The following is a 22,039-nucleotide window of genomic DNA, read 5'->3' on the forward strand; positions in this document are numbered from 1 at the left end:
TGTAATGTGAAGTGCTCATACTGACAAAGAGTAAGGAAAAAGATTGCCTTATAGATAAAAATATATCTGGCTGTTAAATTTTTAGTCAGTGCACCTAGCTAGTAAGGAGTGCATTTACATTCATTCACACTGTTACTTTGCTTTTCAATAAAAGATACTATTCCATATGGCATATTTAGGTAGCACGTACCATGATCTGCCTTACGTATGGGTGAATGTTTTGAACCACTAGAAATCTGGATGTATCCCTTATATTAAAGATGGACATCTCTGAAAAATATGAACTTTTTATTAGTGCCATCTTGATTAAGAGTAGCAATGGTCTGAATTAATTGTTTCCATGTGCTGACCTCTGAACAGTAGGCATGCTCTGTCCTTTTTGACTGTACATTAGTGGCTGTATTTAAAAATATTATTATATTTCAAAGGGATTTTTAAAACCTAGTTCGTGTTCTTCTCTTCTTCCTTTAGGTAAGAAATTCATCTACACTTCTTTTTAGTGCTCTGATTACAAGAATTTTTGGGGTTAAAAGAGGGAAAGATGAAAATGCCAAAAAAAATAGGTAAGCTTCACTTGGTACCATTTGTGAGTTTGCAAAACATGACCTTAGCCAACAACAATTTGAAAATGTTGCTTGCTTTATGGATATATTTGAATCATGATGTTACAAAAACATCTAGCTTTTCTTAAACTGTGCTGCCAGGAAATAAGTGGTAGGGCCAAAAATATCTGCTATTAAGCACTGAGAGTTAATTTGTACTCATGTGCAATTTCACAGAATGGGAATGTTGCTGAGAGGTTTTGATACCAGCGGCTCTTCCAAATGCCCAGTCTCTCTTGTGGTCATAAACTAGCCCTATTGCTCTTGACAGCAAAGATAGGGGGATAAAGGAGGAGCACTGGTCATACGTGTGTTCCGTTCACTCTAGAGCAGACCTGGAGGTAATCTCACCGCTACTCATCTGAGGTGTTTTGCCTTTAGTCTTCTTACTCTGGAACACCCTGTCCCTCTTTCATGTCTCTCCTCCAGGCTTCAAAAATTCCAGCTTGCAAAGCTGCTTCTCTTCCAAGGGATTCTGCTGTTGAACTCTGTAGTCCGGCTCCAGATCCTCTACTATTTCACTTTCTTACATAAAGCTAATTCTCCTCTGACTCTTAAAACTCCCCAGTCCCGAGCATTCCTGTTTCTCTGCGCCTTCCAGTTAGTGCACAAGCACCTCCATGTTTTCTTTGGCATTCAGCCCCTTCCTTTAGCTTCTGCAGCAAATGAAGCATGCCCATGCCCTGTGCTCTGTAGCTGAGGTTCCTGCTTCGGTAGGGATGTGAAAATAACCTTGGACGCAGAATAAACTCATTAAGAAATACTCCTGGGTGAGTCTGTGGGGCCATAGAGTGGTCACACTATAGATATTATGGTAACCATTTCAGAAATTCCTAATGGATTTTCAAATCAAGGACAAGGTATGCAATTTTTGAAAGAAGGCAATTGTTAGGATTTACCTTCAAAAATTCAACTCTTTTTTTTTTTTTTTACTCATTATACAGTGGTTTCTTAATGTTGATCTATGTAGCTAATATAATTTTCATGCACATTATGAACAAACAAATGTCCTGGTATGATACTAGTCTTTCATCTTTTAGATGATAGATAGGTGCCATTTTAGCTGTTTGAAATAGTTAATTTCAGGTATCACTTGAAAAATTAGTTATTATGCATGTATGAATATGAGGAAGAAATACAGGTGGGAGATTGGAGGGAGATTTCCTTTAAAAATTAACTCTTCCCCCCAAAATTATTTGAAATATCATTTCCCCTACTGCATGAAATTACCCCTGCTTTGTCCTAAATCCAAATCACTTCTCGCCCAAACCTGAAATTCACTCTCTTAACCCCTGAAACCCAAGTAAAACGATTGTTTCTCCTTTTTTGCCTTCTCATTTTGTTTTTGTAACAGCATTTAAAGTTAGGGTTTTTAAAATTTGGATATTGAACATTTATTGAAAGGTGTATGTATCTCAGCTTTTTAAGCTTGTATCCTAGGGATAAACTTCACACTAACTACTGCAGTGGGAGGGCAAACTGATTCTCAGATACATGCAGTGTGATGAGATATGTTAATCTGAGATTTCTGTTTGTGAAGTTGCAGAAAGTGATGAATTTGCGCATCCATTGGGGATGGAAGATACCAGAATGAAGGAAAGCAGACTTTTACATAGTTGAATTAATTTAAAACGTTGTTTTCCATGTAACTGGCACTCTTGAATTGTTTCTCTGAAGCTTTTTATTTACAGTAATTTCTTTTGGTCAAAATGACTACAAAGATGTTAAAGCTGGGCTGGCTTCCTTTTCTTCCTCTATTCATTTAGCAGCTTTGCATTACACATTGTATGTAGTCAGTTCTTCTGTTTCCCACATGGAGTCGTCAATACCACAAAACAGGGAATAGGAAAACACTTCTAAAGACAGGTCAGAGACAAGAGGTATGAAAACAGAGCCAGAGGTTTGATTTCAAGTTTCAGACTCCTATCTCTGCAGGATATACTGGTTTAGAAGAAGAATGATGTAGAGGTTGTTTGGCTATTTTGTTTGTAAAGCTTCTTTGAACCTGGCTTGTGGGTTTAAAGGTGTTTGGGAAGAGGTCTGTGTTTCAGGGGTTTGGCACCACGAGGTGTCACCGTTGCTGCACAGCTCCCTGCAGCCACATCCCTGTGGTGCAGCTGCACTTGGGCACTTCTCGGAGCTCAGAACTTGTGTTTTGCTGAACAGAATTTGTATATTAAAGTAATTTTGCCCCCTCACTTTTAAATCTGGAAGTTTACTTCAAAACCATTAGCATTTTAGCAAACTGCATCTATAGGAGCTTGTGAGAAAGTCATCTGGGTTTCAGCTGCTTGTTCTGTCACCTGCAGGATATTCTGTTTGCATTAAGGGGATGTCTCTGAGACAGAGACCAACTCTGATGCCGCCGTTAGGACCTTGCATAGGTTTCCAGTTTGCCTGATTTTAGATGTTTCCCTTTTTCTATCTTATCTCCAGTAAAAATTCATATATAGCATCTTTTATTAAAAAAATTATAGGCCTATCATGTCTTTTGCTGCTTTTAGTCTGATGATGTTATGTTCCATTGCCTATTTATGTTAATTCTGTACGTTGTAATTGCCATGCAGCTGGGGTGTTTACATAGTAGCAACACAGTGGTGGTCCATTATTTGAAGGCCTTGATCTGTTATGAAGCATTGAACAAGTGAACGAACTATAACCTAGGCCTGATCACTAACCTGATCTGGTTTTTTCCAGTCATATCTAAAAGAGTAACAGGTTTGGGATTTTTTTATAACTTCTGGTTTGTTTTTTTGTGTTCTTTGTTTCTTTGTTTGTTTTTTAACCTCCAAACATTACCGTGTCCTTTTGGGTGTTTGCAGTAGAACAACTGTGTGAAAGTGTCCCCTCACTTAATGACAAAGAGAGTGAGGGGATTTCTAACTGTGCTGACAGATGTTTTAAGTTACATCTGCAGTGGCCATCCCTGCTGGAGAGCAGAGCCAAGAAGGCATGTTGAGCTGGCTTTATGATCATCGAATGGGCATCAGGAAGGTCAACCAGAACTGTCTGTCTCAATCTGAGGACAAGGCAATACTAGATTATGCTAGAGAAGGTCTGTTCTCTGAAAACTTGGTCTGCAGTTTGAGGAGACACGGGTAGAAGAACCACCAACTACACATCATGTCTCCTGCTTGGTTGTGCTGGTTCAGTTGGTGGTTGGGCTTTGCTCGGGGTCATCTGCAACATGTTTGCATGCACAGCTGTATTGGTGCAACTGGGGAGTGGAGAACTGGGGCAGTGAAGGAGAGGGATTTCTTGAGCAGGGCTTGGGTCTGGTGCCAGACTACACTCTTAAGGGTTCACTGGGAATCTGAAGGGACTACTCTACATGATGCTGTATAGGAGATACAATCATATCTGTTCTCATTAAATATTGATACATCTTTTTAATTTTAGCATGGGCAAGGAAAGAATGAATTGGAAAATTAATACTTGAAAAATAACAACTGTGTGCAGCTCTTGTAATTAGAGAGAGAGAAGTTGCATGAAGACTTTTACAATGGTCCATGCAACTATACAGGTTGAGATTTCCAGTGAAAAGAAAGTTAGAAACTAAGACATTTTCTCTGGGTTCTCTCTTTCTGAGAAAGACGGTATCAAATATCTAATGCTGCTCTGTGTGTGTTTGTGTGTACATATATCTCTGTGTGTGTATTTGGCTAAATGATATTTTGAATTCCAGATAATTGACATTTTAAAAATGGTCCTGCTAACACTTACCTGTAGGGGGGTTTAGTTTACCTTTTGTATACTTGATTTGGGAATATAATTCTCTTAAATGTTAAGATAATTTCAAATCTACAAGACTTGTAAAGTATTTCTGGCCACATAAATACAAAGTAGTGAGGAAGGGTTGGCAAGGAGTCTGCGATTAGCCCATTTATATTTGGTTTACAGAAAGTGTGTTCTGCATAGACACATCACAGTGTGATATAGAGAAAATAACCACCCCTTCTCCAAGCCCTTCACAGCACAGGTGTTAATGTTAGTTTAGCCAGTCACTTCATATTTGGAGGATGCTGGGTCTCTATCCTGATGTGCCTAGCTCCCATGCCACCAGCTGCACCCTGTTCCCCAGCCCCAGTGCCATTCAGTGCTTGCTCCTGTGCTGCAGGTGCTAGGGCCTGCCCCCCACCCGTGCAGTGCCTCTGGAGGGGGGCTGCCATGGCCCCGGCCCCCATGCACGTCCTCCCACTGGCGGCTCTGGAAGCACCACTCTGAGGGGCATGTTGAAGACCTGAGTACTATGCTTGGTTTAATGCAAATTGGTTGAAGTAGGACTTTGAATGGTGGGGGGTTCTGTAGGTCGATGGGTTTTGCCTCTCGTATTTTGATTAAATAGCCATTTTCAGTTTGCCTGTGCAGACAGTTTAGAGTGTAGATTTGCTCTTTCCATGCACTTTTCGAGAAGATGGGGTGCAGTGTATGCTTAATAATTTTTTTTTTTCTCCTGTTAGTGTTGCTACAGATTGCATATCATCTAAAGTAAATGTTTGCTCTGGTTGATTGTAGGCTGTGGTATTCATCACGTGAAAAAGTAAGATGTCTTGAGATGAAGAGAATCTAAAAATAAAACGGAATATATATTGTGATAGTTAATGCAGATCTGTACCTGACAGTCAAAATAACTTACATATAAAGATAACTGAAATTAATTTTGAAATGTAATACAATTTCTCATTACAGAGGAATTCTGCCCAAGTGAGTTACAGTAGTAGTGATACTTTCACCTAAATTCTTACACACATGCACATCTATGTGTCTATATATTGTCTATATATGCACTACATAATCCTGGAGTACAAAGCAATGGATCAGTATACACATATATCAGATACTTTTTTGGTTGCAGTGCTAATTAAAGCTGCTATTGCTTGTTGCTGGACAAGAGTCTTCTCATCAGATACCTAGGATTTCTGGGTTGTTTGGTTTTTTTTAAAGGATGAGCATGATCAGAAATTGCCTTTGAGTCAATTTGCCATTTGATTTAGGCAAGCTTTAGTCTTTAGAGTAATAAAAAAGGATTGTCCTGGCTTATCTGAAAATAGATTTTTATTTTTTTTTTTTGAGTTGGAATATGAATGTTGCAAAGTCCTCAGAAAGAAGAACCAGTGGCTTCAGGTAGAGGCTGGAGTTAAAAGAAAGGATTGGGGGTGGGGAGAATTCCCTTAGCTTCTCACCTTGATGGGGGAGGTTCCAGGAAGGAAAAGCTTCAACTCTTTGATTAAAAAGCAGTTTTATAAGCAAGGCTGAAATGATGCAGTGCAACCTGGTGATTTTCACACAAACTGGTGTATATATGTATATATTAGCATTTGGAGAGTGGGGAGGCTCCTATGTATTTAGACTAGTGAAGGGAAAATGCATATGCAGAAAAATACATAGCTGTTAACACACATTTTCTGTGGAGTAAATACTCATGCTGTTAGGAAATTGCATGTGAATGTTGCCATGTTTTCAGTGTTGGTTTACATATATTTGAAAAGAAGGCAACAACTTTAATTATCATCTACATAGTACTACTTTTTTATTTTCATTGATAGCTGTCAGTAAAGTTGATGATTATCAATAACTTCAAGCACTTGGAAAGGAGAAGCTTATTCTTTAATTATAGTAAGATGAAGACTGTGTAGATGTGAACAGGTTTTGAAGATGCAGTACTGACTATGAGGCAGTCAACATGCACAATTGCCCTCTGCTTGCTTTGTTTTCATTGCAGGTTGAATGTTCAGCACTTCTTAGCACACTTGAAGGTCACTGGATAAAACCAAATTAAATTTTAAAAACACTAAGTTGATTTAGTTTTTCTCCTAAATTGACATGACTTTAAGGTTTTGTATGAATACTAAGGTTTTTAAGATCATAAATAATCGCATTTTGCACTGTGAGGGGTTAGAGGGAAACACTGCAAGTTGAATATTCTACCACAAACCTTTCTTTTCATAATACTATCCTAAATTAGATGCATCTGGTATTATCTTCCTTTTCACTAAGGCACTCTAGAGTTGTAGCTTAAAGTACATAAAATACATCATAAGTACAGGATTCCTCTTGAATGTTCCACATCTGGCAGGCTAACACTTCCAATATTTCTAACTTAACAGCTGAAAAATCTTGTCTTACATCAGTGATGCTTTGTCAGTCTTAACACCAACTTTATTAGACATTTGCAGTGCATCGTACTGGGCCCTGATAGGACTTCTGAGATGGGTCTGTGTTGCCCACAGAGGAGTGGCCAGTACTATTTTGGGATTAGTTGAAAGAAACTGGTGGCACTAGTGTGGTCAAGCTGTAGATGTCACATCAGTGTTGTAAAATCAGATAGCCCTCAGGAGACTATCGCTGGAGGTGATACTCAGATTTACTTCAGCCCGTAAACGCTCAGTGCTGATGGGAGACACACCACTGGCAGAAGTCCTGTGTGCCACCTGAGGTGCGGCTACACGTGAGAGGATGCTGACCACAGCAGTGGGTCCACCGGAAGGGCAGCGGTGAGGCAGCAGAGCGCTGAGCCTCTTTTGCTGGCTTCAGCAGGGAAACGCAAGTATGGCTTGATTCACAAAACTGGCCTCTGAGCTCTGTACCTCTTGGACCACATGCTGCAGACGGAAGGGTTGGGATTGCTTTATCTTGGATCTTGTTAGTGATTCCCTATTGGATTTTCTCTGGCAACCTTGGCCTGTTGCAGCTTTTCAGCTGAAATACTGGGTCAGTGACAGTGAGGTTTCACAAGATGACTGAGCCATTTAAATGCCTTTGCTCCTTTTCCTCTAGCTCCTTCTGTGCCACGTTTTGCAGCCTGTTCCCTCCATGCCTCTTTAGTTGTTCCAGTGAATGCTTGTGAAGAAGTTATTAAGGATTTGGTGCAGTCTTGTGAGGGGGTTGTTTTTGTTAGAAAGAATCCCTTCCCCTTCTGTCTGCCAAAAATAGGCCACATTTATTTTGCTCAACTTCTTTGTTTTTAATGCTCTGGCTCTTTTTTTATTGACTTTGACAGATTTAGAAGGCTTAGTCTCAGAACTGTCTCAAGAAAACATGCAAAAGTTCAGATTGACTCAGATAACCATTATGGCCTTTACTGATTAATAGTTCAATAACAGTATGCTTGTTTAAACATAATTTTGAACAGGCTTCCTATTTCTAAGTGCCTTTATAATAAGAATAATGATGATAAGGTGCTATTAACTTGTAAACTGAAGGTAAAATTTATGAAAGGTTTGTGCAGAAACAGACACAAATTGAAAACAAGCTCCTAATCTCCTTCCCTCTGTGTTACTTCTTCCAATATTCTGTTTTAGAAGTCTAATCTAAAACTGTCTAAAATCCCCTGTAGCAGAAAATATGGACTGTTCTCTGTGATGCCAAGGATGCTCTGTGTGTATGTGATTTCTGCTGATTTTAGGAACACAATGTGTGTATCTATCTGAAATGCCTAAAATCAACAGAACCATTTTTATTTCAAGATTTTATCTTGTACATACAGAGTCAGAAAAGCATTAACCCACATAAATCACAGTCAAATCTTTGGGGCCTAAACGCACACTTAAAGGACTGGTGTGCAAATGTGTATCTGTGCTCAGTCCATTCATTTGTTTTAAATAGATTAGGGGCATTAATGTTAATGTTTGTTTCTACGGAGTAACATGCATTGAAACAAAAATTACTGTAAACCTAACCGCACGAGTAGATAATTTAGTTTCTGCTGCAGTGATAAAAGTTTTTATTAATATGAATTAATATAATTATTCTGTTTTGTTCCATGCATAATGTACACATCCCTTATTCATTAACTTCACCATACTGGGTAAAAAGCAGTTACTCTTCACAGAATACTTCCAGACAGAGAGAAAGTGTGTGGGTAGTTTGGAGGTAAAATTCACAATGCTAAATCTGTGGCAAGAGATTAAAGTTATTAGTTACATAGGCAGTGGTTGAACAGGATGCTTGGAGACTTTTTGGAGATGCATACATATCTTTAATTTTATTTATCCGTGTGCATGTACATATGTATGTACGTACATACACACGTGCACACTCATGCATATAACAGCTCAACTTTTTAAAAAGTTTGAGTCTGTTAAAAGATTATTTTATATATGTAAAATATATTTTATTTTAAACTGTTTTATACAGAGTTTTATATACATGCATATATACAGACATGTTTGTGTATGTATATCAAAGTTGAATGTTGATTAACATGTTGATATAGGTACCAGGTTGTATCTGTGATGTTGGGTTTAAGTGATGTTCCCCTATTTTTATTCTGAGCCCATTGTACACTTACTTCTCTTGCTAGCATAGCATCAGAAGTGCTCTTGGAAAAGGACTTCACAAGGTATTTTAGTGAACTGTGTGTTGCATAATTATTCCTCTAAGTCACACTATTCCTGAAGTATTTGTTCTACACAGGTGCTCTTTCCGTACCTGATTACACAAAGGGTATAATAAATAGCAAAACAGGAGGTAGAAAAAAACCTTGTACTTAAGAGATCAAAGCAAACTAGACCATGCAGTCCTTTAGAAATCTTGGCCAGCTCTCTTGTAAATAAAAGTGCTTCTAAAGCAGAAGGTATTTAACTACTGTATTTATACAGGCCTTGATTGACAGTTCAGTTATTAACCTCATAAAAACACAGCAACGTAAACTAGTAAGAATGTTTATTCTAGCACTTCTATCTGAAGGAAAGTGAAAACCAAGTATAGTTGCGTATTCTTAGTTCCTTTTGAGTATTTATTTTAGGGCTGTGTAGCATAAAAGAATGTTTTTTCAAGTCAGTGAACTTAAACTATTTTGCTTACTGTTCTGGGATTTAAGTATTTTCTAATTCTTAACAAAACAAATGTTAGATTTATTGAAGGTGCGAAGTCACCACATCTTTATTGAAAGTGCAAACCCCGCATCTTTATAATGATTCTTCTTTTCCCTTCACAGTGTTTTTCATTTCATGTGAGGTAAAAATGAAATCTGAATGGGTTTTTATAACTAACTTGATGTGGTTATAGAAAAGTTGTCCCCTTTTCTCCTTGAAAAAATGTCCTGTATCATCTTAGGTCTAGAAAAACAAGTATGCAATCATCTTGTATATTCTTGCTCTTGGGCTTATTAGCTGATGTATTGCACCAGGCTTTTTACAGTTGTTTTTTCCAAGCTTCATTGTGGCTTTTCAAGCCTCCCCCCAAAATTACATGGCCGTTTTGTTTTCTGTGGGAGTGCTATATTTCTCTTATGCATGTGAAATGTTTGTTTGAAAGCAGCTTGTCATGAGCCCTGAGACAGGATGTGATTTCAGGAATTTAACTCCTAGGTATGTTCCTCAAAACAAGATTATCTGAAGTGAACTCTTAAAATTTCTGTGTGATCTTTAATTCTAAAAGAACTTGCCTTTGTTGTTCTCTCTTAGTAAGAATGGTGATGATTCTCTGGTTGTCATTCAGATGGACTGCAATTCAGGAGCTTTCATGAGTATATACCATTTCTGAATTAAACAAAATCTTAAGCAGTTATTTTTGTTTCACACCAAACTAGTATTTTAAATACTAGTGTACACTGTGGCAAAAATAATATTTCATGCTGAACTGAAGACTAAGTTACTAATTCACTAAAAAACAGGTAAATCTCAAGAATTTTGTTGTTCTTAGCAGCAGCTATTTTTTTTTTACTGTAATTGCAGTAGCTAGTCATGGTCAACAAATACAGAAAGACAAGAAAAACACTGAGCTGTTAAGAAGACAAGGTTAAAACCATGTGCTAGAGTGGGAAGTAGCTAAGTGGAATTATAGAAACTGTAAAGGGATCTCTTGATCCTGTTTCCTTGATTCCCATTCAAAGTATGATGTTTAGCAACACTAGATCAGGTCAGCAGTCGCTTTGGATGAGTTAAAAACCCCCAAGGATGAAGATTTCGCAGCCACTCTGAGTAACATGTTGCAATGCTTCATTCCCCTTTTTTTCTGTTGTCCAATTTAAAACACTCAAGTTATGATTTGTGATCATTAGGCATTTCTGTACAGTCTGCAACTACTGCAAGAAGTTTAACTCTTTAATCTTTGATTCCTTCAAGTGGCTGTAGGCTGCTGTTGGATCTTCCTTGGACCTCCACTTTGTCAGAAAGAACAAACCCGGGTCCTTTAGCTTCTTATCAGAGGGCATGTATTCTAGGCCCTGTCCATCTGAGCAGCTGTTTGCTGGACCTTCTCATGTTCGTTCTAATCTCTTTTGAACGTGGCAATGCAAAACCGGATGGAGGATTCCATGTACAGCTTCACTGTGCCAAGTAGAGGATGATAATAACTTCCCTTGAGCTCCTGCCACATTTTTCCTAATGAACATAGTCCAGTATGTGGTTTGCCCTATTTGCAGTGAGGACGTGCCGTTGGCTCATACTGAGCTTGTATCCACTGTAACCCTCAGGTTCTTTCTCATGGGGCTGTTACTTGAGCCAGCTGGTTTTCGTCTCTGCTGATGTTCAGGGTTATTCAGACCAGGTGCAAAATTTTGTTTCTCCTTGTTGAGCTGCATGAGGTTTCTGTTGGCCCAATCCTCTAATTTCTCAAGGTCTGTCTAGACTGAACTTCTACTGTCCGGTGTTTCATCCACTCCCTCTGATTCAGTGTTGTCCACAGATCTGCAGAGGGTGCTTTCTATCTAATCAGCCAAGCTGTTGATAAAAATGTTGAGGGATGTAGGTGCCCTAGAATTGACCTGTGGAGTATTCCACTGGTTACCAGCCAACAAACAAACATTAAACCACTGATACCCTTTGGATCTGGTGGTCCAGCCCGAATGCTTTGTTCATCCAAGCTGTACTTTCTCAGCTTCCAAATGATAAAGTGAGTGAAGCTGAACCTGTTTGACGAGTACATTGTTTTCTAGTCCATTTTAAAGTTTTCTTCTTTAATAAAAATGTGGCTTAACTGCGTTCCCTAAGAAATAAGAAAGAACAGATTCCAAGAATGATTTTAGAATTACGAGAATTGTTTTATCAGTTGTTACAGATATGTTTTGAGTTTCATCTATTTGAATGCTCACCAGACTCTTAGGTTCTCTGTGCATTTATGGACAAGTTTTTTTAGGGTGATTTCTCAGTCAGTTACTTCTTTATGGATATGAAACTCTGAAACCTGGCAAGTTTGGAGGCTTTCAGTAGCATGTACACTCTCTTCCCAAACTCCAGTTATGGTGCTTGCCCTGGAATTTGCATATTACCTACCTGAGCTGACCATAATGGGGTCATTTTAGGATAAATTTAAGATTCTGCTCCTCTTTTCTCAACTCAAGTGAAACCTGCAATTCTTTTGGAGGTTTTTGTTTTTTAAGAAGGTTTTAGCCACCTGTTCACCCTTTCAAAAGCACACTGTAGACTTCAGTTTTGTTGGAGTGAAATACAAGCCAAGTTTTTAAGGGTGATCACTGAGTGCCTGAAACTTCTGAAAGGAAGTTCTGTAACTTTTTCCATACTCATTCAGTGTGCATTTTGGAATCTGCTTGTATACAGTCTTAGTTTGATGATGTCAAGGGTGAGATTTTTAAAATTACCAGTTGCTAATCCTTATATAATTCTTATCAGCAACAGTTCAGCATGTGTTTAAGAAAGTTGGAATTTCCATGTGGATCAGCATGTCATAAAAGCACAGGAGCGCACAGTAGTAAGGGTCCTGCTGGTACATTGACTCAGTTCTTTTTCATAAACAAGTTTGCTATGCTGTTCTTATAAACTGATCAAGTTGCATCCTAAAAACAATTTGCTTTTTCCCACTATTTCTGCAGGAAGACTCCCTGAATGCTACCTTCCCAAGTAAAGCTTCTCAAGAATCTTGCTGCTTTGATCATTAGAAACTTAACTGGCAATGTATATTTATTCATAGCCATTTAATACTCATTTGTTCTTATGCCAGCATTGTCCTTTGTTTAAAAGAATTATTTTCCCTCCTGGTGCTTCCCTTGAGGTATTTGTGGATGCCAGTCATATATCCCACCTGTGTTAATTTTGCCAGACAAAACAAGTTGAGGTTTTTAAATCCCCTCTCAGCAAATTTGCTTTCTACTCCCTTGGTCATGTGAGCACCTTTTTTTAAGCATGTCTTTTAGCTGGAAGTTAGCTGTGGTTTATTACAGTTTACATCCTACCTGATTGTTGGAGAGTGGTATTAGTACTTCCTTGTCCCTACTGACGTTATCAGGGTTGATGTGTTACAAAATCACATTTGCCCTTTGTCCTCTTGATGAGGGATCTAAGGTACCAACTAATACGCATGGATCCTTTTTGCTATTTCCAGCTGATGAGCTCCTAATTTGTAACACAGGTTTTAATTAGTCCTCATATATGCAGTCTTTTTATCTATTATTGATGTCATGTCCTTCTAGTATACAAGTTCTCAAGATACCTTGTTTTGTTTCATAGTGTTTTGATCTTCCCTTTCTACAGATAATGCCTTGTAACTTTTCTTTCATCCATAGATTTTCATTGGCACACTACTAAGTCTTTTAATGTGGTCTTCAATTAAACTAATAATAATATTGGTCCCAACAATAGACTAGGTCCACCAATAACTGACTTGAAACATGTTCTTTTTGGGTCTTTTTAAAGTTCCTTCTATAATTTACCCCTTTTATCTAATAGCACACTCTAATGGCAGTGTGTCACATATTTTGTTGCCACTCACCAGATTACACCTGAGTTTAATCTGTTAAACCAAAACTGTAGTTTCACTGTGGACCTCGTGTAGCTATTTCCTCAGGCTACATTACAGGATGTTGTCTGCTTCTTGCTGCTTCTGTGTCTCACAGAAAGCCCATGGGTTTTTTAGCCCTGAAGGGAGCATATGAAAACTGGATCTCTGCTCCCAAGATGGAGTTGCCCGGTTTTTTACTTTGAAGCAAATTTTGAGTAAAAAATTTGCAGATTTCAAGCATTCCATTTGTTGAGATAACATTCAGGAGACTTGTGTGACTAGAACTGTTTGGTTTTCTTTGTCTAGAAATATTTTTACTGTTCTTGGATAAGGTATGGGTTAGGTTGGCACAATCTAGTTTCTAACAGTTTTGCACATTGCACTTAATTCCATTTTATCTTATTCCCTATCTGTACTGTTCTCTTTTTCAAGATTATTTTTTCCCTAAATTTCTGTATATTCTTGAGAGTAAACATCTGTAGTTTTCTGAATAGTTTGCCCTATCAGAATTTTTTAATAATTCAAAAAGTTATGTATTTGATTCCCTAGTTGGATAATATTATTCTGTCTTGCTATGTTCTAAAATCCGGGATAAGAAATTATCCTTTGAGTTGAATGTGGTAATTATTTGAATTTTGCTTCCCCTGCAGTTAGGATCATTTCTGTTTTCTGTACCTTTATTACTGCTAGTTGTCCTGTCATGAAACGCATCTGACTGTCATATTCTTTAGTGCTAATAAAGGAGCAAAAAATGCATTTAGTTCTTAGAGCATATCTGAATTAGCTTTGATTTTTACCATTACCTCAGAATAAAACAACATGATACATTTTTTTTCTTGGTATTTTTTGTATAGTTTAAGAAAGTATTTTCCATTTATTTTAAGTTTATGCTTCTGAAGTACATCTTTGTTAATAGGGAAATAAACTTCATATATTTTGAGACAGGATCTGCCTACTTAACAAGTGATAAGGGTCAGGGAAAGAACATGAATGTCAAAGTGAGCAATTAAAAACTAACCTCGTTAAGTTAGTCTAGCTAAGCTGCACTGTGGGGTTTTTTTTCAGCTTAATGAAAGCAAAATAAGCAAGTATGTAAAATGTGGATCATCTTTATAAATCTGTCATTTCAAATGACAGTTTTGCCAAATTCAGTGCTGGTTTTTAAATACTTTCAGCAGCAATTGTCCTTGAAGCACAAGGAGTAAATTGGATTCTGTTTCTGCTCTACTGCTCTTTAACATAAAGGATCATCTGACATGCTGTGATTAGTGATTCCAGTGTAAGGATTGGTATAGCAAGAGTAGATTTTACAGGAGACAATTAAGAGACAACATCATTTCATGAAAACTACATTCTTTGTCTTGATCTCTCTAAATGTGTCTGTATTGGTTTTTTCATATTCTAGTTCTATTTTTCATTTTTTAAAAAAATATTATTTTTTCCCATCACAGATCTGACCATGCATTTGTCAGCTGACCTGAGAAGTCAGCAATATTTATGATCAAAAAGAGCACAGAGACCCTTGCTGCCCTTAGAAATTTGTCTCTAAAACTCTCCTATGCTGTGCTCAAATATCAACATATTTACTGTAAGTGTTCTTTAACATGTCAGTTACTAAAAGCAGTGTACAAGGTTATAAAGCCTTCAGTCCTTCTGAAAAATAAATGAAAGAACAGAAGCAGGTAATCTTTGACACATGTCGCAGTAAAATGATACATATGCCCTGGTGTCACCGCAGAATTTTAATCTAGAGTATTCTCTTAAGTGTACAGCACAGCTTAAAGAAGAACACTGCAACATCAATGGTTTTATTCTTAAATGTATTTTGTTAAATGCAGGTAAATATTTCACTCACTTATTCCATAAAGATGAATATTTATTTAGAAAGACACTAGTTATATAAACATGGATACTAACCCTTGTATTATGCAGCATCAAGTTGTTCCTCAGACAAACATAATGTATGATGACCAGAGATGTCACAGTTTTCAGCAGCATTTATGAGCCTGATTCTAGAATTTTGATGATACTGAATGTTTTCACAAGCAAAGCAGAGGAAATAAAAACTTGTAAGTACCTCATCTTTAGCTTACTTTAAGCCACCCCAATCTGAAGAACCAGTGCTTCTGTTTTAGGTTATTTCAGAGAAAATACAGCTGTTATCAACATATAAACTATATTCTTGTTCATGCTTAAAATAGACTTTTCCTTGAAGTTTTATAGATGAACAGTCTGCTTTCAGTTAATGTCTTTTTTCTTTTTTAAAAAATTTTTGCTACTACAACTAGTTTTTGATAACTTAGCTGTGATTCACTGTTGTCTTCCAAATGCTTACTGCGAGGCATTAAATCGTATCCTCTGTAGCATCAGACATCTTCAGGATAACTTCTTACTGATTTATATGAACTCTGTATTCTCTGAAATATCTTTCTTGCTGTTATCAGAACCTTCTTTCCCTCTTAAACAGTCTCTGGAGGAGACAAAAGTGGGAAATTGTTTGACTCAAGGGCATGCAGAGAATAGTTAGAAGTGGTGGGTGTAGCTTGATTCTGTTATGTCATGGTACAGAAGATACCTCTGTATGACTGGTGTTTGTTGGAACATCTCTTCAGGTGGGAAACCTGAATGAAAATGGGAAAGAAACTCACAAATGTCTCCCTTTCTACATAAACATTCTTCATCAGTCTTTCTTCTGAAAAGTGCAAACATCACTGCTGTCTCCAGCCAGCAAAATGAAACCTTTTGTGAATGGGTTGTACTCTGATTTAGTCATATGGCTTTTCTGCAGAATTGGTTGCATATGACAAAGCATTAATATTGTTGAACTGCAAAGTATCTGAGTCATAAATATTGCATCTTTCTATTTATTTACCACAGTATTTTGTGTGTATACAGTTTTACAAATTAATTTCACAAATTAAGAGGAAAGGAGTGCTTCCATTAGTTTATCTCTCAACCTTTTGACATTAAGCAGCATTTAAATTATATACTTAAATGACATTTTACATTAGAGAGAGGGATTTTATTGTAATCATCATCAGCCCACTGATAACTTTTCTATTTCTTTACTGTACTTTCTGTTTCAGTAAATAACCTTCCACTAGTCCATTGTTTAGGTCTCAGTAATCCCATTTGAGAATGTGGATTGTGAAGTTGTGCTATTTTGGGTTACTAACAGGGAAAAAGAAAGTACTGTTACACAGGCTGTAGTTGAACATACTGTCACAGATGAGCTCTGAAGCAATATAAAAATAATTTCAGCTGGACATGGGGAAAAATACTAGTGTCTTAAGGCTCTTCCCAGTTACTTCTCTCATAAACATATTTTAGACTGAGTACATGTAAAATCCTGTGATCTGCAAAATGTTAGTTTTAAGGATTTAATTATGGTAGCTATTTGCCAAAAATCTGTGTTTGAACTGTGTCAGTGACTAATGGACAGATAGTTATCTATATTTTTAATTTAAACCTCTCATTCCTTGTCAGATAATTTTAGAAAAGGAAGAAAAAGTTTGTTCCATGAAAACAGTTAGCAGTGATTTTTTTGTTTTAGTCCATGCTTAGTTGATACATTACTTTATAAGTATGTTAAGGACTTACCTTGTTTTAAAGATATGGATAGCTTAATAATTATGAAGACTAATTTCCATTTGTGTGCGTATGCACATGCATGAGTCTGTATCACTAACGTGCATGAGCCACATCTTAAAGTGTTGGTATTCAGTTTTCAAACCAGTATAGTTTTTGATGAAATTAATAAATATGTGATTTAGTGTCATAAACATTTTTGAAAAACAGAACCATTGCATTTTTTTGTTGTTCCAGTCTCAGTTACTGTGCACAAATACTTGCGTGTGTCAAATTATGCGTACACATTTCTAGGAACAACAGGCATGGTCAGTAATCAAAAATTAAACAACTATGTTTTACTCCAGCTGTTTTGCTTTGCATTCTCCAGTTGCACATCTTCCTGCCTTGATATCTCCAGATTGTGGATTCACACATAAATTGCTGCTCTGTATTTTTGAGAATGTCTTTTCATTTTGCAGTACTTCTACTAATGTATAGTCTTCCTTGTTTCCTCTCTGAACTGGAGGCCCCTTAAAATCATCCCTCGACAACCAGTCCTCAGTCAGTTGTGTGTCTATTTTTCTGAAAGTGCCTTTGGGCATCTTTTCTGCAGATTTTGCTGATTAATGGTTTTGATTAGACTGCCTTCTCCCCTCGTGTAACCTGTGGAGCAGTAAACCAAATGGGAGGTTATGTAAGTTACCCACTTGAGTAGTTATCATTTTCTTTTTCTGTCAAAAAGATTCATGAAACCACACTAATTAGAAAGAATTTCAAGGCTTTGTAAGGATATTCAGTTCCATTTAATATTGATTCAAACTTGCCTACTGAATTTTTAATACATTAAAAATGGGCCTGTTAAAATTATGTTTTGTGAGGTGCTACTTGCATGTAGTCCTCTCTTAAGGCTCTAACCAGTGGCCATCCGTTTCATAGGAAACATAACCCAAATTCTGCTTTTGTTTGATGCACTCTGTGACACAAGAGAGGAGGTGTCACAGCATTTCCAGATTGATTTTTTTTTTTTTTAAATTTTTTTTGTTAAATACCAAGTTCTTAAAAACTCAGTAAGATGGGCTGATGACTTGATACACTTAGATCTTATGCTTTGTGCTGTCTCTGGCTTTGCAACTTCAGTTTGCTCATAATGTATGTGCAAAAAATTGAAGTTGTTTTGAAGAAGCTGTAGAAAGAAATTATGTGGATATTTGCTGCTTAAATAACCAGTGATTATGAGTATTGATGTTTTTAAACCATTCTCATTAGTGCTTCAGTTTTTATTCATTCACAGTTCGAATGCTTCCATCTATATTTTTTAACTGAAATCTTTTTTTGTAGATGTAACAGCTACTGCAGAATCTTTGGTCATTCTTTTAGTTACAGCAATTCCTTGTACTGTTCTTACGTGCCTAGAGAAAGCTTCCTGTACCTTTTGAACATTTGTTTCCATCTAGCGATCTGGTTTTGCTGTGTTTGTTCTGTGGCCTGTGGCTAAGGCATGTTTTGTTAGCTGAGTGCTGGAAGAAGCTGTGCTGATGCTTGCCATGTGCTGATTTACTCTTGCGTGATAATTTTTTTTTTGTATGCTTATTTTTACGCACATTCAATCTTGCCGTCTCATCATGTTATTTTTCTAGACCTGGATCTGTCTGCTTGTTGGAAGCTTTGCACTGGAGTCATGCTAACATGTACTTATTTATCTTGGTTGATCATGTGGCAAGCAAACTCTGCAGTAGGCTTTCTTCTTCAAAATGGATGGCCTTTTATTTATTTATTTTTAAAAGAAGTCTGTTTTATCTGCATAGCATATATGTCTAATTAGAACCTCCCCACTGTGACATTTAAGTGGTTCTTGCTTAGACAATGCTAAATGGTTTCCTATAAACCATGAAGCCATTCTTTATCTGATCAAAAGATTATAAAACAAACAAATACGGAAGATTTCTACTTATCTCTTTTTAGCTTGGATTGATTTGCTGTTGTGGCTTGAACTATACTGCCTTATTAATTCTGGCCAGGGATGAGTTCAATTGTTCTGTTTTGAATGTGGTTGCTCCATCTACACAAGCAAAAAACGTGGTCTGGAAGTGCCATGACTGCCATGTATTAGAAGCGGTGCTGTACGAAGAGGGCTAAACTGATGTCATACTTGGACGTGTACAAAGCATTTGACACTGTCCCACACGACATCCTTTAAATTGGAAAGACATGGATTTGACAGAGGGACCACTCAGTGGGTAAGGAATTGACTGGATGGTTGCACTCAGAAACTTGTGGTCAGGAGCTCAATGTCCAAGTGGAGAGCAGTGATGAGTGTTGTTCCTCAGCAGTCGGTGTTGGGACTGGTGCTAACATCTCTGTTGGAGACATGGACAGTGGGATTGAGTGCATGCTCAGCAAGTTTGCCAGTGACACCAAGCTGTGTGAGGCAGTCAACAGGCTGGAGGGAGGGATGTGCCATCCAGATGGACCTGGACAGGCTGGAGAGGTGGGACCATGCAAACCTCATGAAGTTCAGTAAGGCCAAGTGCAAGGTCCTACAGATGGGTCAGGGCAATCCCAAGCACAAATACAGGCTGAGCGATGAGTGAATTGAGAGCAGCCCTGCGGAGAAGGACTTGGGGGTATTAGTGGATGGAGAACTGGATATGAGCCAGCAATGTGCACTCACAGCCCAGAAAGCCAACCGTATCCTGGGCTGTATCAAGAGAAGTGTGGCCAGCAGGTCGAAGGGGGAGAATCCCCTCCCCTACTCTGCTCTTGCGAGACCTCACCTGGAGTACAGCATTCAGCTCTGGGGCCTCCAACATGAGAAGGACATGGACATGTTGGAGTAGGTCCAGAGGAGGCCATGAAGATGATCAGAGGGCTGGAGCACCTTCCTTATGAGGACAGGCTGAGAGCGTTGGGGTTCTTCAGCTGGAGAAGAGAAGGCTTCAGGGAGACGTTATAGCAGCCTTTCAGTACCTAAAGGGGGCTACAGGAAAGATGGGGAAGGACTCTTTATCAGGGGGTGTAGTGCAAGGACAAGAGGTAGCAGTTTTAAACTGAAAGAGTATGGATTTAGGTTAGATATAAAGGAAGAAATTCTTCACTGTGTGGGTGCTGAGACACTGGAACAGGTTGCGCAGAGAGGTTGTGGCTGCCCCCTCCGTGGAAGTTCGAGGCCGGGTTGGATGGGGCTTTGAGCAACCTGGGCTAGTGGCAGATGTCTCTGCCCATGGCATGGGGCTTGGAACTAGCTGATCTTGAAGGTCCCTTCCAATCCAAACCATTCTGTGAATGGAAAGTCAGATGCTTTTGCTGCTGTGTTTTACAGATCATCTGTGAGTTATTTTTCTGATATGCTTTTCAGTGTCAGTAAAATATGAGCATCAGTTAGTACTTGTCTGTTAAATATATTTTAGTAGCTATTTAGTACATGAGCCATATGAAAGCAACGGTAGTCTTCTCTTGTTCAACCAGAACGTTGTTAAAATGGTGCCAGAATTTAAGCTGCTGTATCTTTTCTTTTTAGTGTGATTAATGGGCTAAGATCCTTTTACCCCAAAAGGGCCAACCAGTTTAGCTGATAATTAGCATGCACACATACAGACAGAATTACTTGTGTAAACTGTGCTGTATCATCTTTTTAAATGAAAACATTGTGCCTTGTTTGAAAGGAGTTCATCATGTGTTCGTGGTTCTTCTGGCTCTCTGACTTCACTGTAGCATCAGAAATCCAACAAGTAAACTGGTATTTTGAGTGCCACTAATTACTGCAGAATGCTAATTTTAACTCTTCTTCATTTCCTTCCGTAGAATGACAGGAAGGGAGTTTTTCTCTCGGTTTCCAAGTCTTTATCCTTTCCTTCTCAAGCAGTTGGAGGTTGTAACCAATACTTTGAACAGGTAAGATGGTGTCTGAGAATTCTTTGAAATATAAAGTGCAGTGAAAACGTTAATTGGAGTTGTGCAACATACCCTAATGCTGTTCTTTTCATCAGTGCTCTTTGAACCAATACAGTTCTAGTGTCTCTTGCTAAGGTTTTTTTCTTGTAACTTCTGCATATTGCAGTAAGTCTCTGGAGTATGAACTACTGTTGAGTAATTAGTAGTTGCTGTGTTCCTAGGATCAGATGTTAAAGACCAATTTTTTTCAGGGAAAGACAGAAACCGGGTGTTTGGCTGTCTCATGTTTAACAATGAGACTTCCTAACATGTTCAAGTGTCATAGGCCTCATGTAACCCTAAATGAACACTTTCCAGCCTGTGACATGCTGACTCTGAGGAAGGTCCTTGATCTCTTTTTAAGGCACAAATGGTGGCTGAGAGCTCCAGTTTGATCAATGCAAATGATACGGTTTGGGATGATGCTGATGCTCTTACCCCTAGGTTCATGAACTTTTAAAGTAAACCAGTGCTGGTTTTGTTTTTTCTTGAAATGCTATGGTATAAACTGTGACAGTTTAGCGGCTAATTTACGGGTGAGGTTCAGCTGCCTGTTTAATGGGCCTGAGGTGGATACTTGAGAGCAGAAGTTTCACCAGTCATTGCATGTTTTGCAGTCTGTGCTGTAAGAAAAGAGAGTGCATATATTCGGTGAAGCATTGCTGCTTTACTTGACATTTCAAAAGGTGACAGTCTCATCACTTGAAAATTTGGGATAGTCTTTAAACTGAGAAAGATTGAAAGATCCTGCTCAAAATGTTGCCCTTGGATGCTTTTTTCAGTGCAGATGAAGGCTTGTATTTTACTATTAATCATTAACTAAATCAAGAAGTGTTGATTTTGACTTGAATTTCTGATTGTTTTTAGAGTATGAATAGTAGCCGCTTGGTGTTAATGACAAGAACTATTCTTTAATAAAGCCTGCTATTTACTAAATACACATTTCCTTCCAAACTGAAAAAAAGACTTTTTTTAAACCATCTTTTAATAACTCCGGTTTCTCAGTTTTTCAGTTCCTAGGGAAACATTGTCTGTGCTGTTTTTCAGTATTATTTAAAAGCCAAGGCAGGTCACTATTACTAGGAATAAAGGAAGCTTGGGATAATGTAGGAAAGTGAAGGCAGCACAGCCTGAAGTGACTTCATACAAGGAAGCCCAGTGGTGCCATAGTAGAACTGGATGCCATGTCTGATTCCAGCAGGGTTTGCACTTTCTTGCAATGATCAGCCTAGCATACTGCTTTGAACCAGAAATGCAGG

At 38.0% G+C, this 22,039-nt stretch overlaps 1 protein-coding gene across 1 annotated transcript in view; it reads left to right on the forward strand.

Moving 5' to 3' along the window:
* Window positions 1-22,039, forward strand: part of THADA (THADA armadillo repeat containing) — a 166,010-nt gene that overhangs the window by 37,310 nt on the left and 106,661 nt on the right. Inside the window, exons 26-27 of the mRNA XM_074897106.1 lie at window positions 472-563; window positions 20,652-20,741. Of these exons, the coding sequence (XP_074753207.1) occupies window positions 472-563; window positions 20,652-20,741 (182 nt within the window). The remainder of the gene's footprint in view (window positions 1-471; window positions 564-20,651; window positions 20,742-22,039) is intronic.

The sequence above is a fragment of the Athene noctua genome, chromosome 1, assembly GCF_965140245.1.
Source record: "Athene noctua chromosome 1, bAthNoc1.hap1.1, whole genome shotgun sequence".
NCBI lineage: Eukaryota > Metazoa > Chordata > Aves > Strigiformes > Strigidae > Athene > Athene noctua.